Source organism: Chelonoidis abingdonii, chromosome 2 (genome assembly GCF_003597395.2).
Source record: "Chelonoidis abingdonii isolate Lonesome George chromosome 2, CheloAbing_2.0, whole genome shotgun sequence".
Lineage (NCBI taxonomy): Eukaryota > Metazoa > Chordata > Testudines > Testudinidae > Chelonoidis > Chelonoidis abingdonii.
In genome coordinates this window covers 192,182,241-192,202,999 of record NC_133770.1, presented here as the reverse complement: position 1 = coordinate 192,202,999, position 20,759 = coordinate 192,182,241, and the positions used below count along the sequence as shown (strand labels likewise).

Here is a 20,759-nt window from a genome sequence, read left to right as displayed (position 1 = left end):
CCTACAAGGCAGCGTGAGGAAGTGGTCTCCCTAGGTGGTCTAAATTACATCAGGGAACGCTCCGGCCCCCATATCTGGAAAATATAAAAGGTGGCACAAGACCACCTTAGCCCCTCTGCACCTGAGATCCAGGTTCTGTGCTTCTAAGGGGCCAGGACAGATTCTCCTCTTACCGGTATGAGAGAACAAATACTGTTAATATCAAACCCTTCCTTATTAAGATAAATAAGACAGCAGCCTGAATATGAACTAATGTATTGATACGTACATGAAACTTTCTCGTTCCTGAGTTGCTGAGTCATGTGAAGAATTTATTGTTCCTCTTATTAGATTACAAAGACAGTAACTAGAGCACTTATATACTTCTGCTGTGGCACTATATTCCTCAGCTGAAAATAAGTCATTTTGGTAAAATTGCATTGTTTTCACTTAAAACAGAATGTGTTCTTTTTTAATAAAGGAAGCATCTTTTTCAAAGTAGCATAGTGATGACTGTTCTTTTTCCGAGAAGAATTTATCTAATTGGAAATGTCAGAATGTATGCAACAATACATACACTGACATCTGTTTTTGGACAACATCAATTTTTGTCGTCTCTGGATGTAAATATTTACCTCATCAGTCAAAAAAAATCTTGATACTGACTTCAAGAGAAGTCAGAATCCATTTAATGTTGGCACTGAAACTCTCCAGAGAATAAGAACAAATATTTAAGTATCAAAGCCAAGAGCATTTCCTGAAGGAGATAGGGATGTAACATTCTAAAAAAAGAGGTAATTAATATGGGGGGCTGACTCTATCTGACACTGAGTCTGTCTGGTAAACTGCCGGCAGAAGATGCACACGAAAACCCCCAAAACCACAAGCCTGCAGGTTTGCACTGACAAAGACAGTCAAGTGCTCAAAACAGCTCGTTATATGGCAACAAAAGTCACGGCAGAGGTAAACATAAACAGAGGTAGAGGATTTACCAGGGAAATTAGAGGGCAATTATTGGGCCAAGACCAAGACCAGAACTGCCCACTTAGGGAGGGGAAACGCAAAAGGATTTCGATGCTCACTTCTCAGGATGTGGGGGAGGGAACGAGTGTGGTACTGCTATGCTTCTGCAGGGTGTAGTTGAGCTTCTGCTACAATAAATGCACAACTGTAACTGAAGACTCCAGTCTCCATGTATTCCTGTGTGTCCATTGGTCATGTCTGAAGACATAGGATACCCTAATTGCATGTCCATCTGTCGTGTCTGAAGGCATGCCCCAACAACTAAAATTCCACTGAATACATGGACTGGATCACTAACAATGTACAAACCACAGGGCCTAGTCACCATCAAAATAACCAAGGCACAGAACGATTTTACGGATGCATACTATAATGCCAGTTATTGTTCAGTACTGCAGTAATACATTGACTTCTGCATATTTTATACTTCACTCTCTAAAGCTGAGAAAATTGCATCCAATATGTAAAGTATATTCAGCAGAGAAAGTGGTCTTAGACTTGTTGGCTTGTTCTTTGTTAACACCTATAACTACAATGCCTCAGAAGAACTTGAGAGAAAAGAATTTGTGAAAAAAATTTAGCATTCTCACTCTTTCAGGTAAGAGGGAGGGACTGTTTACACACACGAGGCTTCAGATTCTTCTAGTAAAACCAGGAAAACGCAGACCTGACACTCCTGATATAACTGGGATAATCAAGCAGGAAACAGAAAACCACACTTTTCTTTAAGGACACCTGAAAGGTGTGATTTGTCCCTCTCCCCCTTCCAATAAACAGCATAAAATAATACATAATAGCAACAACGCATCCCCTCCTCTTTTGCTGGTCACCTTGAGTTTGTGCAAGAAAGAAAAAACAAATGCCTTGTCATCCAAATGTAGTCACTGTTCTCAGAAATACTGTATTAACATAAGGAATAACACTTTCTTGTTCTTCATACACAGTGATCAAAGCTTTTCAAATACAAGTGACTATCTACGCTGCGTTTCACATTTCTATGCTACGTAACACTGCACTAAAAAACCCCAATCCATCCTTCTCCCCTTCCCCCCCGACTAGACAGCAGGGTCCTCCAATTCTGAAAACATATGACTGTATGTAAGCAGAAGATAATGGAACTTGACTCTGCCTGGAAATAGTGTCTGTGCTTAGTTTTCCATAACGGCAGGTATATTCTCAGTACCAGATTACCTCAATTACCCGGATTTCACAGGACACATTAAATAAGTTGAGACAACTGGCAGAAGTTTAGCAAGTGGGAGAATATGACTGTTTAGTATGACAGATTTGGAAAAACAAGGCTGTAGTATACTACAGTTGAAGGGCCAACTAAGTCTCTGTCCCCTCTGTCAGTGCAAAAGAGAGGGCAAGCTGGTTTAAAAAAGATCCAAACAGCTGGCTGGGGTTTCTTTTGGCACAGGGGAACTCCTGAGTGGCATAAAACTCTACACTATCCACTCTTGGCCCTTCCCAGCATTGGGAGTATTGGCCACAGTGATTTCTGCTCTGGCAATCCCAGACCAGTGGAAGGGTCTCTAGGAGCCTGTTACCAGCTAGTATAATTTGGAGCAGCAATGAGGCGGCTCCAAGTTGCAGCAGGGGCCAAATTGCCCCATGGGCTGCCTCTTGAATAAGGGGTGCTGACAAGTGGTATAACATCATCTCTGCTCTCCTCAAGAATCTAGCTGTACAGCTTCAGATGCAAATTCTGTCTGTAGAGACACATGCCAGAGAAAAAGCAGAGCTGGGACTGTTTACTGAGCAAAAAGACTCACAGATACCTCGTGTGTGTGTTTAACTGTGCTCCACAGGAGCTCTATCTGCAGCAGTGAAGTAGGTTGTATTTTTAGGTGCGGGCAATGCCACAGAGCGTGATCTTTTGTTATTCAGATCCACTGGCTCAACCTCCTTATCGAGTATAGGGTCACAAGTGGCGGAAGAGGTTATGGCATGGTTCTACTGAGAGCTGCTGGAGACAGGAATACATGCCAGTTTACTCAGGCTTTGTGCAGAAAAAGAAGGATTTCAGTGTCACCAAGTCTCACGATATTTAGTGTTTTTCCTGGAGTAATGCGATTATGTGAGAATCTCAGCTTTCACTTAAAAATCAAAATAAGATTTTATCCCTCATGTTACAGAGAAAAGCTTGAAAAGGTAACCTGAGTGCACCCTAAATGCTGAAAAAAAGAGGCAAAAAAAAATATATTTTTAAATCTCAAGATTTTAAAGACAATCTGATAATTGGGGGATGGGTGGGGGGCTAACATGTTTTTTGAGTGCCTGGGGATGGCAAAAGTGGGATTTAGTCTTTATTGTAAGAAACAGCCAAGTACTTAGATCCTCAGCAATCTTTTAATTGTCACTCACTGATGCTTGGCTGGGCTGTTGTTTTTTATTCCTTTTAGGCCTTAATTTTGTAAAGTGCTCCAGTTTTCTCCCTTCCTCAGATGGCAGCTCTGAGATGAATCCAGAAGTTCGTTTATCCGGTCTGCTGGAAAGGACTGGAGGGTCTTCTATATGGATAGGTACTTCTTCCAGTGCTTTATCCAAGTCAAATTCCATTTCTAAGAGCAATCAAAACCTTCAATGAGGACTTGATATAGTATTTTAAACAGAAAGTAATGGCATCATTTGCTGTAGGGCGGTAGCACGTTTGTGAAAAAGGTGGACTATACCTAATAAATGTTTATTTCTGAAATGTCTCACCACAGAACCTTCAAAAAACAAAATAAGTTTGTTGGACCACAAACTGCAGTCCAGAGTGAGTGTCTTCCGCATTTTCAAATACAGGAACACTTTTCTCACCTTCTGAATGTAAGGAAGTGGTTTTAGTAAATTATAAGGAAAAAAAGGAAAAGAAACGAAACTCACTTACCAAAAGCCCTAGATACAGGCCGGAGCATTCTACTGTGGATGCTTTTCCTTTTAGACTTAGGAGTCATCTATGAATAAAATAAAATAAAATAAGGAGCTGCTTATTTGGATAGAAGAAATAGTTCAGAATAATTCTTACCTTTAAAACCAACATATCAGTTCATAAGGCATGTTTGCCTTGCAAACACAGGGAGGAACAAATTTTTTTTCCTCCTAAACACTTAAAAAAACCCCTGACATTTCACTGATAAGAACTGATTGTACACCAATGAGGCAGGGCTAGAACTGAGTCTAAAACATCCAACTGATTTCAAGCTTGAAACATAAGTATCACTGAACTTTACAAACATTAATAAAGTGATACTCGGCACAAGTGAGGCAACTTTATCTCAGTTTTACATTTGGGGAAAGTGAAGTACAAGGAGTTAATTGAATTGCCCACTACTCCACAGTAAGTCTGTGGTAAAGCCAAAAATAGATCCCAGTTGTCCTGACTTCTGTTGCAACCACAAAACCGTGCTCTCAGTTCATTTATCAATGATACCATATTGAAACCAATCAAAAAATGTAGGGATATAGGTCTTTTGTCACCACCCTAAGGTTCTCCATGTCCCTTACTACCACAACACAATGCATCTTTTAAAGTCAATTTCACTTCCTTGTCAGCCAGATGAATTGCTGAGTGTACTGCAGGTTTTTGTTTAATTTGTTAAAAGCAATTATTTTTTCCTGATAGCTAAATGCTCTATTTGCACACAGCACTTTTGACATTCAGTTGCTTAATTACTACTCTGGATTATACATAGGTCTGGCAGAACTCAATTTTTGTTTTTCTAATTTCAGTGATTAATGTTGATTTTTATTTGTAACTGTTTTTATTGTTACAGTTGCTGGAAACAGGATTGTTGTAGGGCTGGGGTTAAGGCTGCACTGAAAGCAAGGCTGCAAGGGGCTCCCAGAACTGACAGGGGCTGCTGCACGGCTGAGGGGCCCAAGACACTGGTGCACAAGATGCAGAAGAAGCTGCATTCCTGGCCCCGCAGAGCAGAGATCCCCAGCCAAGACTGCGAGGACGATGACTAACCCTATCCATGGAGTGCTGCTGAACAGTTTCGGCCCAGGGATGGCTCCCATATTCCTGGCTGATAAGGAAGCATGGCTGTGAGAGTGGGGATGTAGAGGAGACCCCCGGCTAAGACTATGAGGAGAACAATGAGCACCCTGCAGCAGAGAGTAGGGGGCACCTGTAGCTGAATGTCTCCTGCTTAGGGATGGAGCCAGTCAGAAGTATGGTGGCCTCCTTGACAGCCAGGGACTTGTTCTCCTCACAGCCCTGGCCAGGGGTCTCTGGCTCTGCCCTGACAGGACTGAAACCTGCAGAGATTGGATGTCACTGGCCCAGCAGCAACAGTACAGGGTGCTCTCTCCAACCCTGCTGGTCACAAACCCACTTCTTCATTCACCATCTAGGAGCATGGAAGACAACCCTGGGCAGGAGCCATTCAGTACTGGGGTGGACTTCCCCGTGGCCAGGGACTTGACCTCCTTGTAGCCCTTGCCAGGCATCTCTGCTCAACTGGGCCAGGATCACAGCCTTCTCCACACCCCCCGGGATTAGGTGTCACCTGCCCTGCGGCAGCACAGGGAGCCCTCTGCAGCCACGGACCTGCTCTCTCTCTCTCACTCCAGTGACAGCAGGACTGCAAAGGGTTCCCTGTGTTGCTGCAGGGCTGGTGATACCTGATCCCGGCAGGTGCAGGGGTGTAGGGAGAGGCTGCACTCTTACCAATTATATATTTTTCCTGTTGATTTCAGTGTGTCAGGAAATTGAATCCTGTCAAGCCCAGTTACGGATTCCCCAAGAATATGTAGTATTATTAGAAGATATAATTCTGGGACTTCTTTAAAAAGTGGAAACCTGCTTTTATCAGCTCTCTCTCTGGCAATGTCATGGATTCCACATGTATGGGTTATAGTCACAGAATATAAATTCAAAAATGTATTTATTGAATGTATACATTATTATTAGATGACTTCTTCACTCCTGGATTAAAGAAAATGTTGTGTTAAGGAAACAACTGCCAGGCTTAACACTTCACGTTGTTCTTTGAAAGAAAGCTATATTTATTTTGCTCTATGAAGTATCCTGAAAGTTCATATGGTAAGAAAGGCTTTTTGCAATAGATAAGGCATGTATCAGCAATTTTGAGCCTCTCATGTAATTTAATGTGGATAAAGAAGCTAAACTATAAAGTGTGCTGATCTCCAGAGAAGTCACTCTAAAAAAATGACAACATCTTACTCACAAATCTGTTTCCATTGAGTTACATCTGCTTGTTTTACTGGCATGCATATATTTCCATTTACTTTTTACTCCTGTGAACAGTAGAATACCTACACAGCTGAGAGTGAGTCAGCAAGCTGGATTCTATTCTGGCTTACGCACAATCAACAGAATCGTTAATCAGGTTCTAGCTTCAGAAATCTTCAGATGATGCTTGAGTCAGAGAGGGTGTACCTAAGCACCAAGACTTTAAAATGAGTTTGCAACATGGATGGTTTAATTTTTAAAAAGAGTTTTCTAGCTTTTTATTTATAGGAAATTTAGTGAAAAATATAATTAGATCAAATAAGGACAATTCAAATGATTTATAGATGTCTGCATGCAATACATATGCACACACATACTTCAGTTGTCTGCATTAGTATTTCCATCTGAATGACTGTAACCCTGTACTATTCAGACCTGGACAAAATTATGATAGATTTTCATATTAGCATTAAGTGGTTTACCTACCTCCACTAGATCAAAAAATAAAAGGAGAGGCCAGACTATATAGTAGTCTGATTGTATCTTTTGAGCAATAGAGACGCTTTTCCACTATTATTATAAAGTATTGTCTGAAGCCAATGTGTCTTTACATGGCAGGGAGTTTCCAGAATGTCATATTTGACACACATCAATAAATAATATAGTTTCATGAGCAACCAGGAAGAAGTCATTAGCAACACCTTTTCCCTTGTCATCTGAGCACATTTAGCATTTAAGTCATGGAGTAACAATAAACGTGAAACCTCAGAGTGCCGTTTTATTTCTGACACTTTTCAGAGTATAGCTGCACTTCAAACTGAAAAGTGCTTCTGTAATGCACCATAATACAGAACAAGTGGAAAGAACAAGCTAGGAGCTTAGACACTACAGTGATGAGCACTATAAAATGGCTATCAATAAAATAAATACAATTTTTATATCAAGATTCAATAGCCAGGCACAGGCTCCATCAGCAGCTTGACAGAACTGTACAGAACTGCTCAGCTAAACATGTAGCAGACAAGAGTGAATGCAATTAGTGGACCAATGGACATCCCCACAGTCAGACACCAGAACAGCTGCTTGTCCACTCTAGCGGAATCTGAGTGACAAGCAACATCTGTGTCCAATCCTGAAATGCTAAAAGGCATTTCAACTCTAATTATGAGAAGCTGAAGCCAGTTTAGCACTGAGTGGGGTCAGCAATTAGATCACTATTCCTAGTTCCTGGTTGTATTTGCAATTGCAGCCTATTCCTCATGATAATGTATGTGTCTGTATTTTGGTTCGATTGCTATTCTTTGTGGTGATGTAATTGGAAATCAGATCCACAAAAGTGATTTCATGTACTGAAGATCAGAAACAGTGACAAAAAAACAGATTGGTGGGGGATTATTTAGCATCTCATCAACTAACATTTCCATTCACGAGGAACAACAGACACTATTTCAGTTTGAACAAGTGTTCTCGGAATAACAGTTGGGCTCCACAAAAGCTGCATAGGCACTAGAATGACAAATCGGGGCACTGCAACACAGCTGCATAGGACAAGCACTGATATTCTTGCACTGATGTTCCCAGCCAGGCACTGGATGTCATCTTCATCGAGATGCCATTGGAAGGGGAGACTATGACCGACGATCACTCTCAGGCTGGTGATCTTGTGTCCATCTGTGGACATGAACCACCACTAAAAGTTCTTTGTCAGCTAAGCAGGACCGACCAACCGCAGTGTTGCCAGAGCTGGAGGTGGAAGGGACAGCATGAGGAGTGGCTATACATACAATTTCATTTGAAAACGTTTAAGTTGTCTAAATCATTTACATTTTGTACAAGTAACAAGATGGGATTCTTACCAAGTGACCTTTTTGGATCACATGCGCAGCAAAATGGGTCAAAGCATTGTTTTAAACATGCCAGTGTGCTCTTTTTAGAGGCTATTATAAGACTTAAGCTCAGCCAGCGTGCGGTATCCTCTGGCAGCCCAGGATGTTTCATTACTACTGAGGACATGTGAACTTCCGGATCGTGAACTTTCCCCCAGCCTGAGACGGAGGTTTGCATCCAATTTCCTACAGTAACCAGAGGCTGTTCAGACTTCCCTATGGTCAGGGCCCTTCTACCTTCTCTCAACAATTCTTCGCCTCTGGCCATGCAAACATAGGAGCGACTCAGTTCTTCTGCCTCCTGTTACAATCCTGGCTTTTACAGCCAAATTTGGGGGCTGCAGTGAGTGACATTTTCCCCGCAGATTTTACTCGAATGGGCCAACACACTGAGCTTTTTCTGGCTCTTTCCACCCTCACCCACTCTTCCAAGTATGGTGCAGGTGGCCGAATGGAACAGACAAAAGGTTAAGGGCCGCTCTGTCTATGAGGAGACCCGTGTAGAAGCCACTCAGAGAGAGCTTTGCTACACTTACTCCCAAGTCCACAAACCCTTGCTTTGCCAGGGACAGGGGCTTAGAATCAAGAGAGCATGTTGAGGTCTCTGTGTCCACCCACATCAGTTATTTCTCCTGCGGAGGTGCCCCCATACAAGTAGGTCAGCCCTTTTCAGTAACAGGGACCCAACAAACTAAACCATGCTCACTGACTAAGGACTCTTTAATGGGAGGGTCAGATATTCCCATGAAGCTTCCCCGGTCCAATCTGCCTCTGAACTCCCAAGTCCCATGCCATTTTCTTAAGTAACTGAGTCACTTTACCAGATCCTTTGCCTTCTGACTCTAATTCTTCCCCTTCTGCAATCTCTTGCGGCTATTCCCCTACATTTCCTCTCCAATTATACCACTAAATGTGGAGGAATGCTGGGGCTTGGGGAAAAAACAACTAGAACCACATATAAACACTCGGGGCACTTTTCTAGGTTTTAGAAAACAATGTTTTATCTTTATAAAATAGTTATAGAACAACTAATGTAACTCCCAATCAGAATATAGCACTTTCCACATTCCCCCCATCCCTCCAAGAGTTTTCAAATTTGATCTGGTTTCACCCACAGAAGCGCAGTGATTTGTCCTCTCTCCAGTCATGCCCATTTTACTTTTCAAAAACTTAATTAAAAAACCCACAAAACACCAATATACATATTTTTCACTTGTGAAAAAGCAGAGAAAATGACAGTGTAGGAAATTAATTGTGAGACCAGCATTCATAAACTAGGTACTATTCAACGTGACAAAGAAAAACAAACCAGCCAAAACACGATGACCTAACGGGTCTCTTCAATCTCAAATTTCTATGACTGGAAAAATCTCAATTTCTGCTCACTGTAAGATGATATTTCATTAAGATGGACTTGGTTTCAATACAAAACTGAATGAATAGAGTTTTCTTGAGCAGTAATGTTTTTGTTTGCACCACTTTCATCAGCACTCTGCTTTATTTAGTCTTAAAGTCCAGGGCTGTTTTAAATTCATCAGATGTTATGTTATCTCAACCTTCTTGTAAAACCTAATCTCATTTCTAAATTGCTGCATATTTCATTCAGTAACTGAAGATGGATAACACTACAATCTCCCAGGAGGCTAGGAAGGCAGCACAGAAGCAAATGGAGCACAGAAACATAAACAAGTAGGCCAGAAAAAGCAGAGCTAAAAAAATACTTACACTTGTACAGCAGAGAGTCTCCATGCAGCAAAAAAAAGAAAGAAAAACAGAATATGAATGGTGGGAAGACAAAGCAACAGCAGATCCCAGGGAGGGAGGCAAACTAAAAGTCACCAAAAGTAAAGAAAACAAAAAGTAAAGCTGAAACACTTACAAGTCTTAGCAGGAAAGGTGATTTTCAAGAATGAGATAAAAACCCTTCACACACTGAGAGAGGCATGGCAATAGCTTTCTCTTCCCCATATTTGGATGGGATATTTAACTAGGGATGTGGTCTCTGGCTAAATTAAGACCTGTAATTTTCCACCAGTGCAGCTCCCACCATGGTAGCAACATCTGCACTCTGTCTATGTTCAGGCTTCCCCTGTTGCTACTACTAGTGGAGTTTTACTCGTGGCAAACTGAAAATCTGATTTTTCCTCGCGTGAACAAGGCTTCCAAATTAAAGCCTTTAGCTTTATCACAGAGAGCATCAGAGCAAAGAAAACACACAAATTCTCTTAAAAGAATGCCATGGGATGTCATGACTACCGCGTGAATTGGATTTAAACGAGGGAAAGCTGCGCAGAGTCACCCTCACTCTCTCGTCCAGGCCCGTCTGAATCCAGTGGCACGACACTGTTGACACGTTTGGAGACAAGTCTGGATGTAGTGGATGGTCATCAGGTCCTACTGCACTCAAATTTATGGCCTAGGCTGTCCACACAGCTCTTGCCATCCACTTTCACAGCTGGGGAGATGAGCATATCTGCTTGGCCGCCTGGTCCACCAGAGAGGACTTTCCAGAGGGAGCCAGGAGTAGCTGTCCACTCTGGCCAACAGTCACAGGGAGTACTATCTACCCTTACTTACGGTAGCAGGTGTAGCCTGACCTGTCTTGAAAAGCTTGGACCACACTTAGTCTGGAACCTCACCTCAGACCTGTTTGTCAAGGGCGGCCCTACCAGGTGTACAAGATTCTAGACGACGTGTTCTGAGGGTCATTGGGACAGAGAAGCCTCTCCATCACAACAAGATAACAGTCCAAGGAGAGGATGGGATGTAAATTAGGTTCACCTTAGTTTTAAATACAGACACTGACATGCAGAGCAGAGATTCAGAGGTAACTTAGTTCCATGAGAGAGGTTAGAGTAAGGAAAAAGCTTACATTTAATACCACCATGTCTTCTATTTTCACAAGAACTTCTGCTGTAATAAAGTCCCACAAAGATTCTCATCTTCTTTAGATTGAAAAGTTAATACCTTCAGGTATCCTGTTTAACTGTACTGTGATGAGTATTGCTTTTTAATGGTTATTAAACTGTCCTTTAGCTTGCCAAGAAAAGGCCAGCCCTGCAACAGAACGCTGTATGCTTAGCAATGCGAAGTTCATTGTTTAGGTTTTCAAGGAACAGAAAGGCAATAATATTATTTTTCTTTATGTTTTTATATTTTCTGCAGTAATGATCCTCTTGTCAGTTGAAGTTGAAGTTACCATCCTTGAAGTTACCTTCCTTGAAGTTACCATCAACTACATGGCTCAAAGACAGAAGTGCTTCTGAAGGACAAGAACAAAATCCTCACATAAGCATCATGTCTTATCTCCTCGCTTGACTCAGAAATCCCATTCGACTGCAGTGCATGCAATCTTAGTTTTATTCTCAGCTGAATTCTTCTCCAATATTTGTCTGGGCAAACCTGCCTGTTATAATGGCTGCAACACTGGTTTTTATGCCAGTCCTCCACGCTACTGCTGGAATCCTCTTCTGTACTTTCATTTAGTCTCATCATGACTGACTACTTTAACTTCATTCTGTAGAGTTACCCCAAAGTCCTGGTTGTCCAGAATCTACCAGGGGCAGAATCCCTCCTTCTCAGACATATATGGCCACCCCAGTATTATCCTGAAACATCTCCTCTGGGCACCAAATCATTTCACGATCCAGGTCAAACTGCCCTTTTTTTTTTTTTTTTTTTTTTGGAAAAGTGTCCATAAAACTTAAACTCCCCTCTCCCTACCCTGTCTCTTGAGCCATCTCTCTCTATTCCCCTAAATTCCCTCTGCCAGGGATTCATCTCTGTCCCTTATTAGGCTTTGTGGTGGTGGGAAAGCCTCCCATAGTTCCTGCCTTCTGGAACAGTCTTCCTGTTCCTCTCCAAAACTTCTCTAGAAACTTGTTTTTTCATAGATGACATGGGAAACATTTTAGGCTGGGGATCATGACTTGCCTTAGCTCTATAGGGTGCTAATTATTTAAGAGACTTTTTGACAGTGCTCTTTAGTGCACTGCTATAGGTGCTAGGCTGTTCAGGGAAGTGCTGCTGTGTTAGGCCATGGCTACACTGGCGCTTTACAGCGCTGCAACTTTCTCGCTCAGGGGTGTGAAAAAAACACCCCCCTGAGCGCTGCAAGATACAGCGCTGTAAAGCTAAACCCCATGAGGATGTGGAGTACGTGCAGTGCTGGGAGAGCTCTCTCCTACCACTGGCGCTGAGACCACATTCACACTTCAGAAGTTTCGAGTGTAGCCATACCCTTAGTTAACATTCCACTAAGGGGGTCTATGGGGCCTGGAGTGCAGATGTCTTGCCGCACATGGAGCCTTAAACTGGAGGAGCTGGTCCATTGTATTAATAGTTGTCAACAGCACACAGAATTGGGTTGGAAGTAAGAGTTTTCTGATTGCTTTCCTCTTTTTCCTACTAATCTGTTGGAGTAATGAAAATGCTGTTTTAAAGTATATTCATTTTATTTTCATAGCTGCTAGAACAGAAAACACCCTCACGTGTTTCCATTATCTGTTAAATATATATAGAGTGCCTTCATTTTGTACAGACATTATCCATCGCTTATTCTGTCTGTGGTTTGACATTTACTTGAAAAAACATTAGAAACTCTCTGCCCCCCTAACTTTTTTCAATATTTTGTCTTTTTGGCTAAAAAACCCTCAATGAATATTATGTAGTTTGGGTCCAAAATGTTACCTGCCTTGAAAGTGTAGAATCTTTTGAGAAATATCTTTCCAAAACTAAAGAGCTCTTACAATAAATCTCCCACACTGGCATTTAGAAATCAAACTACAACAAAATCCTTCTTTATAGCCACTATTCCTGGTAAAGCTCTGCTACTGCCACATAGGTACCTAGAGCAATCAGCTGAAATTAGCACCTCAGGAAGAGATAGCTTTCAAAAAGCCTGCAATCTAAGGCCCTAGTCCAACAAAGATTTATGCAAATACTTAACTTTCAAGGTTTGAATAGTCCCATTAAAGTCGACAGGACTACTCACACACTTCAAGTTACAATGTACTTAACAGCTTTGCTGGATTGGGGTCTAAAGGGACAAAGCAGACAAAAAGGAGACATTATAATCCTCCTTTGACATATGGGGAACCAAGGTACAGAGACTTGCCCAAGGTCATGGAGGAAACTGATTGCGGAACTAGGGGCTGAGTCCAGATCTAGAGTCCCCCGTAAAATGCCTCCCTCTTCATCTGTCAAAATAAGTACAAGTTAAAGTAACCCAACTCCTAGAGTAAGTGGAGACACCATGACTGAAGATAGAGCACAAAAGAGCATGTAAACCTCAAGGAGCTTCACTGAAAATGAGAGTGGGAAGGAGGAGAGGGGAAATTGCCAAATGGGAATAAACTGGCAGAGAGAGATTTATTTTCAAGGATTTAAGATGTTATAAACAATCAGTGAAATAACATGCATTTTTAAAAAAGGGTTTGGCAATGTCCTTTTAACAGATTATGCAAAAGAAAAGTTTAGTAAGGCATTTTACCTAAATGCCTGCACAATTCCAGTGTCCTAGGGAAAATGACCCTCAAGGCTGCAACACCATTCCATCAATCACCATTTTCCACACTTACATTATTCTCAAAAGAGCATAATGGTTAGGGGCATTACACATCTGTAAATCATGAAAAGCGTATCAGTACTCATTGGGTTGAGTAGTAAATAAACTATCCTTCCTTGGACCACTGAGTCTTTGGGTGGGTAGGTGGCTAACCCATCATTATAGAAGAATCCAGAAACAAGACAAAAACAGAGCTGTGGCTAATACTTTCAGCTGCCAACAATTTATATTGTATTTTAAAGAGGTAAATTCTTAGCACAAAGCGCAGGGATTTAGCCAAGCATTTCCCATTTACACTGATCATAATCCTTAAAGTCTACCCTGGAGTACCATTATCCTTGAAAGTAAAATGGAATATTACAATACATAACCATTAACTAAATATCTGGCATAACATTCAACAGCTAAGACACTAATGCATGGTTTAGACATCAAGAGCCAGGTCCTCAGCTGGTGTAAACTGGCATAGCTCCATTCAATTCAGTGGAGTTATGCTAATTAATACCAGTTCAGGATCCAGCTGATTAATACCAGTTCAGGATACAACCTCATAGTCGCTGCTTGTATTTCACAACTTATTTGCTCTCTACACATAGGGTAGAATGGGTTTTATGATTGCAAAATGATGTGTATCACAAATGTAAGGAATGGATTTGTTTTATTTTTTTCAGGAAGTCAAATTATTCTGGTGGAAGTACACGATTTGTTCATTTTAGTCTCTTCTAAACAGGGTTGACTTTTAGAATTATTTTGCATAACAATGGCCTCCAAAATAAAACCATAGCAATGTAATAAGATAAACTTAGCAGATGTGTCCCTGAGTTTAATTTAATTGTACTAAACAAGAAACCTTCACTTTGCTACTTGTTGAGATATGGTTCAAATGCTCACTAAGAAATTTCAACAAAGTTATAGATACGTTTTGTTTTAACTAGTAATACTGCTTCTACATCTTTATTTTAAGCCACATACTGCCTGTTATTAAAGTATGTAAAGGGAAAAAAGCCAAAGTTTCTGTTACAAGGAAGAAAAAGCCTTTATGGAATAAATTTAACAGTTCCTGAAAGTATTTATAAGCTGACAGTTCTTCATCTTGCGTAATTATCTCAAGGAACCACGTGTGCAGAACAATTTGCATCTGGTTCAGAGCATACATTCAGTCTCATCTATTTTGTAAGGGAAAAATAGATACTGAAAAAAAAATCCTGAAATCTCCATATTCCACAGAATTTGAAATCCAGGATGGGGCTAAGAGCCTCCTGTACAGCAGTCACCCTTCCTCACATAACTAAATAACTTCAGTATTTGCATTATGACCTAAACCGTCTCTATATTAAGGATAGGAAACTCCTAGAATACTGTAAATACTGAGCTGTTTAATTAAGGCATCATTCTAAGGCAATGTAAACATTTTGAAGGACGGCCGCTGTATATTTAGAGTATTGGAGAACAATGTAATTAAAACCCCTTGTGACACTGCACCCCATCTCTCTGACGAATATATTATTTTTGTGATATGATTATGGTATAATTCTGATGTATTTTATGAAAGATAAGTCATGCGAGAGGTCATTGGAAAGATTATTATTTACTGAATATGATTATCCTAATTGTATGCATGTATCATTTTTGTATCTGAAGTTAGGAACGTTGACTATGTATCTGTATTACAAATGTGTTTACACCTGGAGAACATCCACTAGGCAAAAGGCTCTCAGTCTAGATGGCTGGCTGGGAAGGGCCCACTCAGGTTGAAGGGCCGTTAGGAGAAAACAACAGGCCTTAGAAGAAACTTATCTCCTCTGGGGAGCCTTCCTGAGGACGCTACAGACAGCTCCGACTCATGGCTGTGGTAACACTACAGGGACACGTGACCAGATCACCTGGTCCTGGACTCCACCTTGGGACATCAGTGTTTTTCCACTGACTGATGTGGGAACCAAGCTTTGAAATATATGGTTCCTGCCATTTGCAAAAGTTATTTAAGGCAGGGGAGTGACATCATGGAGGTTCTTCATGGGCTCCCCGCCCAAAGAGACTCTTGGAAACACCTGAGGAACAAAGACCGAACTAGCAGAAGTGCTGGACCCAGGGTAAAAGGATTTTTAGCCTGTGAATGGAACAGCTGGGGTTTCCAAGCTGTAAGACAGTGCAGCTTGCCCCTTAAGAATCTGCAGCCTGCTTCTATCATCACTTAGGGCGAGGATCTGCTATTCATATCCAAGCTTAGTTTGCATGTTTTGTTTATTTGTAGGTAATCTGCTTTGATCTGTTTGCTATCCTTTATAATAACATAAATTATCTTTTGTAGTTAATAAACTTGATTTTGCTTTATTTAAAAACTGTGTGCGGGGGAGTCATAACCTGGGGCAGAAAGCTGTTGTATATTATTCTTCTCATTGAGGGAGGAGGTGAATTTCATGAGCTTACACTGTACCGTTCCCTGTGCGCACAATACAGTATAATTTTGGGTTTACACTCTAGAAGAGGGTGTGTACCTGAAAGCTGGGGAGTTCTTTAGCTGGAGCCTTCCCATGCAGAGTTGATCACAGCATCTGCATGTATCTGCAGCTGGGTGTCCCCCTACCTGCATGTGTGCTGGTAAAAGTGCAGGCTCGACACAGCATTAAAGTGCAAAGGGAGTCCAGGCTGGGGGGGAACCCATCACAACTCTTTCCTCATGCTTCTGCTCACAGGATGATTATTAAGGCTTTTAAAAAGGATCTAATTTATTTGGCTAAGTGTGTGTGTGTGTGTGTGTGTGCGCGCGTGTGTGTGTGTGTAAGTAACATGGCAGCAGTAGATCCTGAACTGGAGAGAGAATATTATTTCTGTGTCTCTCCTTTCCATACTCAGAATGACATAACTATTGAACTGAACAATAGCCACCAAAGCATAAATGCCAGTAATCTCCTCACCCTTGGTAGATCCTCCGAGGTTTTGTGCTCTGAAAGCTATGACATTTCAGACACAAATGAGGCTTGTGCCACTGAACCAGACCTAGATTACCTGGGGCAGTGAATGGATTAGCAGCCTCTCTACTCAGAACATTATGATTTGAGGCAGTATCCTTGAAAAAACACGTTACCTGAGCCATCGTGCTCTCCAAGGCACAAAACGTACCAGTCACGGTGTCTGTCAGGTATATCTTCCTAGCACACAGATAACCCTGAATCCTCTAGGTCACTTCTAGGACATCCTTACTTAATACCAACACACATCAAAAATAAATTAAAAATCTCAGTTCCTCTAAAGTCTATGTGTATGTCTACACTGCAATTAGATGTCCATAGCTGGCCTGTGCCAGCTGACTCGGGCAGGAGAGACTCAGGCTAAGGGGTTGTTTAATTGTGGTGTAAATGCTTCTTGGTTTTTTTGTTTTGTTTAATGCTGTTAAAACTTTGTCTTAAAGAAACCAAACCACCTCCTATTTATTCTTACTCTGTTACCCAATTTCTGTTATTTTCTTTTAAATTCAGTATTCTAGTTCCCTTTTTCCTTTCCAATGCATATTAAATTTTTATATGGATTCTGCCACATTTACTCACATGGAGCAACATCATACTGCACCAATACCCCCACCTTTTCTAACAGGACTATCCATGGAGTAAGATTCTTCTCAACCTGAATAAGTGTGGAAGAAATGGACTATTTGCTGTTCCTGGTTTTCCTCTCTATATACACATGACTCTGTTTTAATAGAATCATATTAATTCACCTCCACTTTAAAAAAAAAAAATGGGTAATTTCTTCCTCCCTTGCCTCCCATTATAGATATCCTCTTTTTCCTCTTTCCTTCCTCCACGTGAGCTACTATTCTCTGCCCACATTGAAAAAAAGGATCAGATATCCTCCTCTCATTGCTTTCGACCTTAAATTGTGCTTTGCCAGGAAAGTGAGTTCACATGGACTACTAGGAGTACGACAGAATTGTGTGTCTCCTATTTTTAAAAGATACCATAGAATTCTGGGGCCAACTAGGTTGCCTTGAACAAACCAGATATATAATCTGGGCCAAACAAATCAAGTGAGACACTAAAGGAGTTAAAAGATGTGAAAAGGTCCATGCTGCAAATCAGTGCAGAAAGTTCCTCAACCGCTAGAGGAGAGAGAGCTTGCTAGACCAGTGATTCTCAACCTTTTCAGACTACTGTACCCCTTTCAGGAGTCTGATTTGTCTTGCCTATCCCCAAGTTTCACCTCACTTAAAAATTACTTTCTTACAAAATCAGACATAAAAATACAAAGTGTCACAGAGCACTGTTGCTAAAAAATTACTCACTTTCTCATATTTACGATATAATTATAAAATAAATCAATTGGACTATAAATATTGTACTTACATTTCAGTGTATAGTATATAGAGGAGTATAAACAAGTCATTGTCTGTATGAAATTTTAGTTTGTACTGACTTTGCTAGGGCTTTTTATGTAGTCTGTTATAAAACTAGCAAATATCTAGATGAGTTGACGTGCCCCCAGAAGACCTCTGAGTGCCCCCAGGGATACGCACACCCTTTGCTGAGAACCAATGTGTTAGACATTGGTTGAATCAGAATGTCCTAACTTATGAGTAAAACCCTCCCCTCGAAAATATGCAGTGCAGTAAAAATTCCACAAGAGTGAGCCAATGATGGATGATCATTGGACTTGTTTAAAAAACCCACAAGAATGAGCCAACAATCAAACTGGCAATAAATGACAGGAAGTCAATATTAATAAGCTAGATACCACCATGAAACAGACAACTACACACACTTCTGTTACAGACCTGAGCTTTCTGGGGGAAAAGAAAGGATCAGACCTGAGGGATCAAGCAGGCAAAGCTCGTCACACTGAAGTGCCTCAAGGTAAAAAATATCCAGTATCAGCACTACACGATTCGTGTTCTAGACAGAAAACTGGAGGCACCTTTTTTCATCAGGTGTAATTGATTATTACTGAAAACAGTTTCTTGCATTCTGACTTTATTTTATGACAGGCCAATAAGTAGCATAGATCAAGTCAAGTAAGGTAGATCTGACGCAGAAATTTGAGCTAGATTTAGGAAAGCAAACAGTACCGCTGTGTACCTGAATTGTCCAATGCTATGATTTTAGTGTGTTTCTTCTCTCAACCCCATAGAGACTGAGAACAAGAGTTTAACAAGTCTCGTAATTTTGGGCTCCCAACCCCTTAAAGGATCCTGATTTTCAGAGGCTGGTTATGCAACACTTTCTGAAAGTCAGGTCTCTTTAAAGTGTCTCACGTTGGAAACCTGAAGTCATTAGTGACTTTTGAAAATTGTAGCCTAAAAATGTAATGGGTATGTAGGTCCAGCTCTAGCTGTTTTGTCCCTGAGGGTGGAAAATATTTTCAGTGCCCAACCCACACAGCAGCAGGGCCAAAAAAAAGGTTGGCCAATCAGAACAGAGGGAAAAATAGCACAGCAGTATGGTGGTGCCTTCTGGAAGTTGGTAACCAGGACCACCTTGCTTGCCCATCCTGTGGGTATGTGTGGCACTCTGTACCTCAAAGAAGCATCTTGGAACCCCCATATTCACCACTGTCATATATAATTATGATGTGTTTTGTACAAAGTATGCCTTGTGAGGTATCATTTTAAAAGTACTGATCTGTTGAACATTAATATCTTGTTGGATTGCATGTGCTATCATTTTATGTGCAGTGTGATGAGGCAAGGCCAGATAGCTACACTAAAGTATTGAGGAACAGGCATGTTAGCCCCAGGCTAAACAAATCCCTAGTTCCATGGTAACCAAATGGCAGTTGCTCCAGGTTAATCAAGGCACCTGGGGCCAATTAAGATCTTTCTAGAAGGCAGTGGAGATAACTACATTGATTAGAACACCTGCAGCCAAATCCAGGCGTGCTGTCCAGGGCACGTGGGTTTAAAAAGGACTCACTCAGTCAGGCGGGAGAGCAGGAGGAGGAAGCATGTGTGAGGAGCTGGGAGCAAGAGGCGCAGGTAGCTGAGACTGACGAGGATCGTCTACTGGACGGACTGAGGAATTATACAGATAATCAGCATTATCAACACACCATTGGAGGAAGGTTCCTGTGTTGAGGACTAAAAGAAGGTTTGGAGGAGGCCATGGGGAAGTACAGCCAGGGATTGTAGCTGTCATGCCAGCCTGTTATAGGAGGCACTATAGACAGCTGCAATCCACAGGGCCCTGGGCTGGAACCTTGAGTAGAGGGCGGGCCTGGGTTCCCCCCAAACCTCCCAACTCCTGATCAGACACAGGAGGAGCTGACCCAGACTGTGGGTTCCAGCAGAGGGGAAGATCACTAAGGTGAGCAAATCTGCCAATAAGCGCAGGACCCACCAAGGTAAAGGAGGAATTTTGTCACAACAGTTATGAAGTTTTGCTGTAGATGTGTTACTGAAATATATTGTGAGGTTGGGAACACCCACAACCAGCCTTTCAGGTACAACAATGGAGTAGCCAGACGCTCTGATGGACCATTGAAGGGAATCCATTCTACCAGTAACCATCTCAGAAGACTTCTCAGGGAGAGCACATAGAAAATGGAGTCTACTTGACCCACACCATTGCAAAACATCTTTCCAGCAAGCTGGAAGAAACTATAAAGAGTTGAAGTGACATCATGACTTGGCCTCACTCCCCCCACAACACCTAGAAACACATCTGGAGAACAAAGACTTTGAACTGGGGAGGGAGGTCCCAGGCTGGAAGGCAGTTCCAGCCTGTATATTGAAGTTCTGTGACCTGTTTGTACCATCTATCAGGTGAGACACTGTTCAATTCAAATCCTGTTTCATTTGTAGAACTCAGACTGAAAATTTACTTTTATTTTGTAGGTAACCATTTTGATTTCTACACTTACTAATTATAATCACTTAAAATCTGTCTCTCTGTAGTTAATAAATCTGTTTTATATTTTACCTAAAACAGTGAGTTTTGGGTAAAATGCTTCGGAAATCTCAGCTCAGTTTACAAAGGCTACTGTCTGTCCTTTCCACATCAAACAGGGATGGACTGGGTAATGAACTTGCACTGATCAGGCTTCTGACCAGGGCAAGATGGTATAGTTCTGAGGTGTAAGGCTGGGAACTGTGGGGAACTGACTGGAGCCTCTCTATTGTTGGTTCATG

At 41.5% G+C, this 20,759-nt stretch overlaps 1 protein-coding gene across 4 annotated transcripts in view; it reads right to left on the bottom strand.

The window, feature by feature from the left end:
- The window catches only part of CARMIL1 (capping protein regulator and myosin 1 linker 1), a 282,448-nt gene that overhangs the window by 26,381 nt on the left and 235,308 nt on the right, over positions 1–20,759 (bottom strand). For 2 of the 4 annotated variants that reach the window (XM_075062880.1, XM_075062882.1), the window contains exons 30-32: positions 9,799–9,816; positions 3,878–3,944; positions 3,370–3,566 (exon numbers count right to left, since the gene is read on the bottom strand). In XM_075062880.1, the coding sequence (XP_074918981.1) occupies positions 3,370–3,566; positions 3,878–3,944; positions 9,799–9,816 (282 nt within the window). The remainder of the gene's footprint in view (positions 1–3,369; positions 3,567–3,877; positions 3,945–9,798; positions 9,817–20,759) is intronic. The other 2 variants (XR_012655331.1, XM_075062881.1) reach the window with 1 other exon arrangement.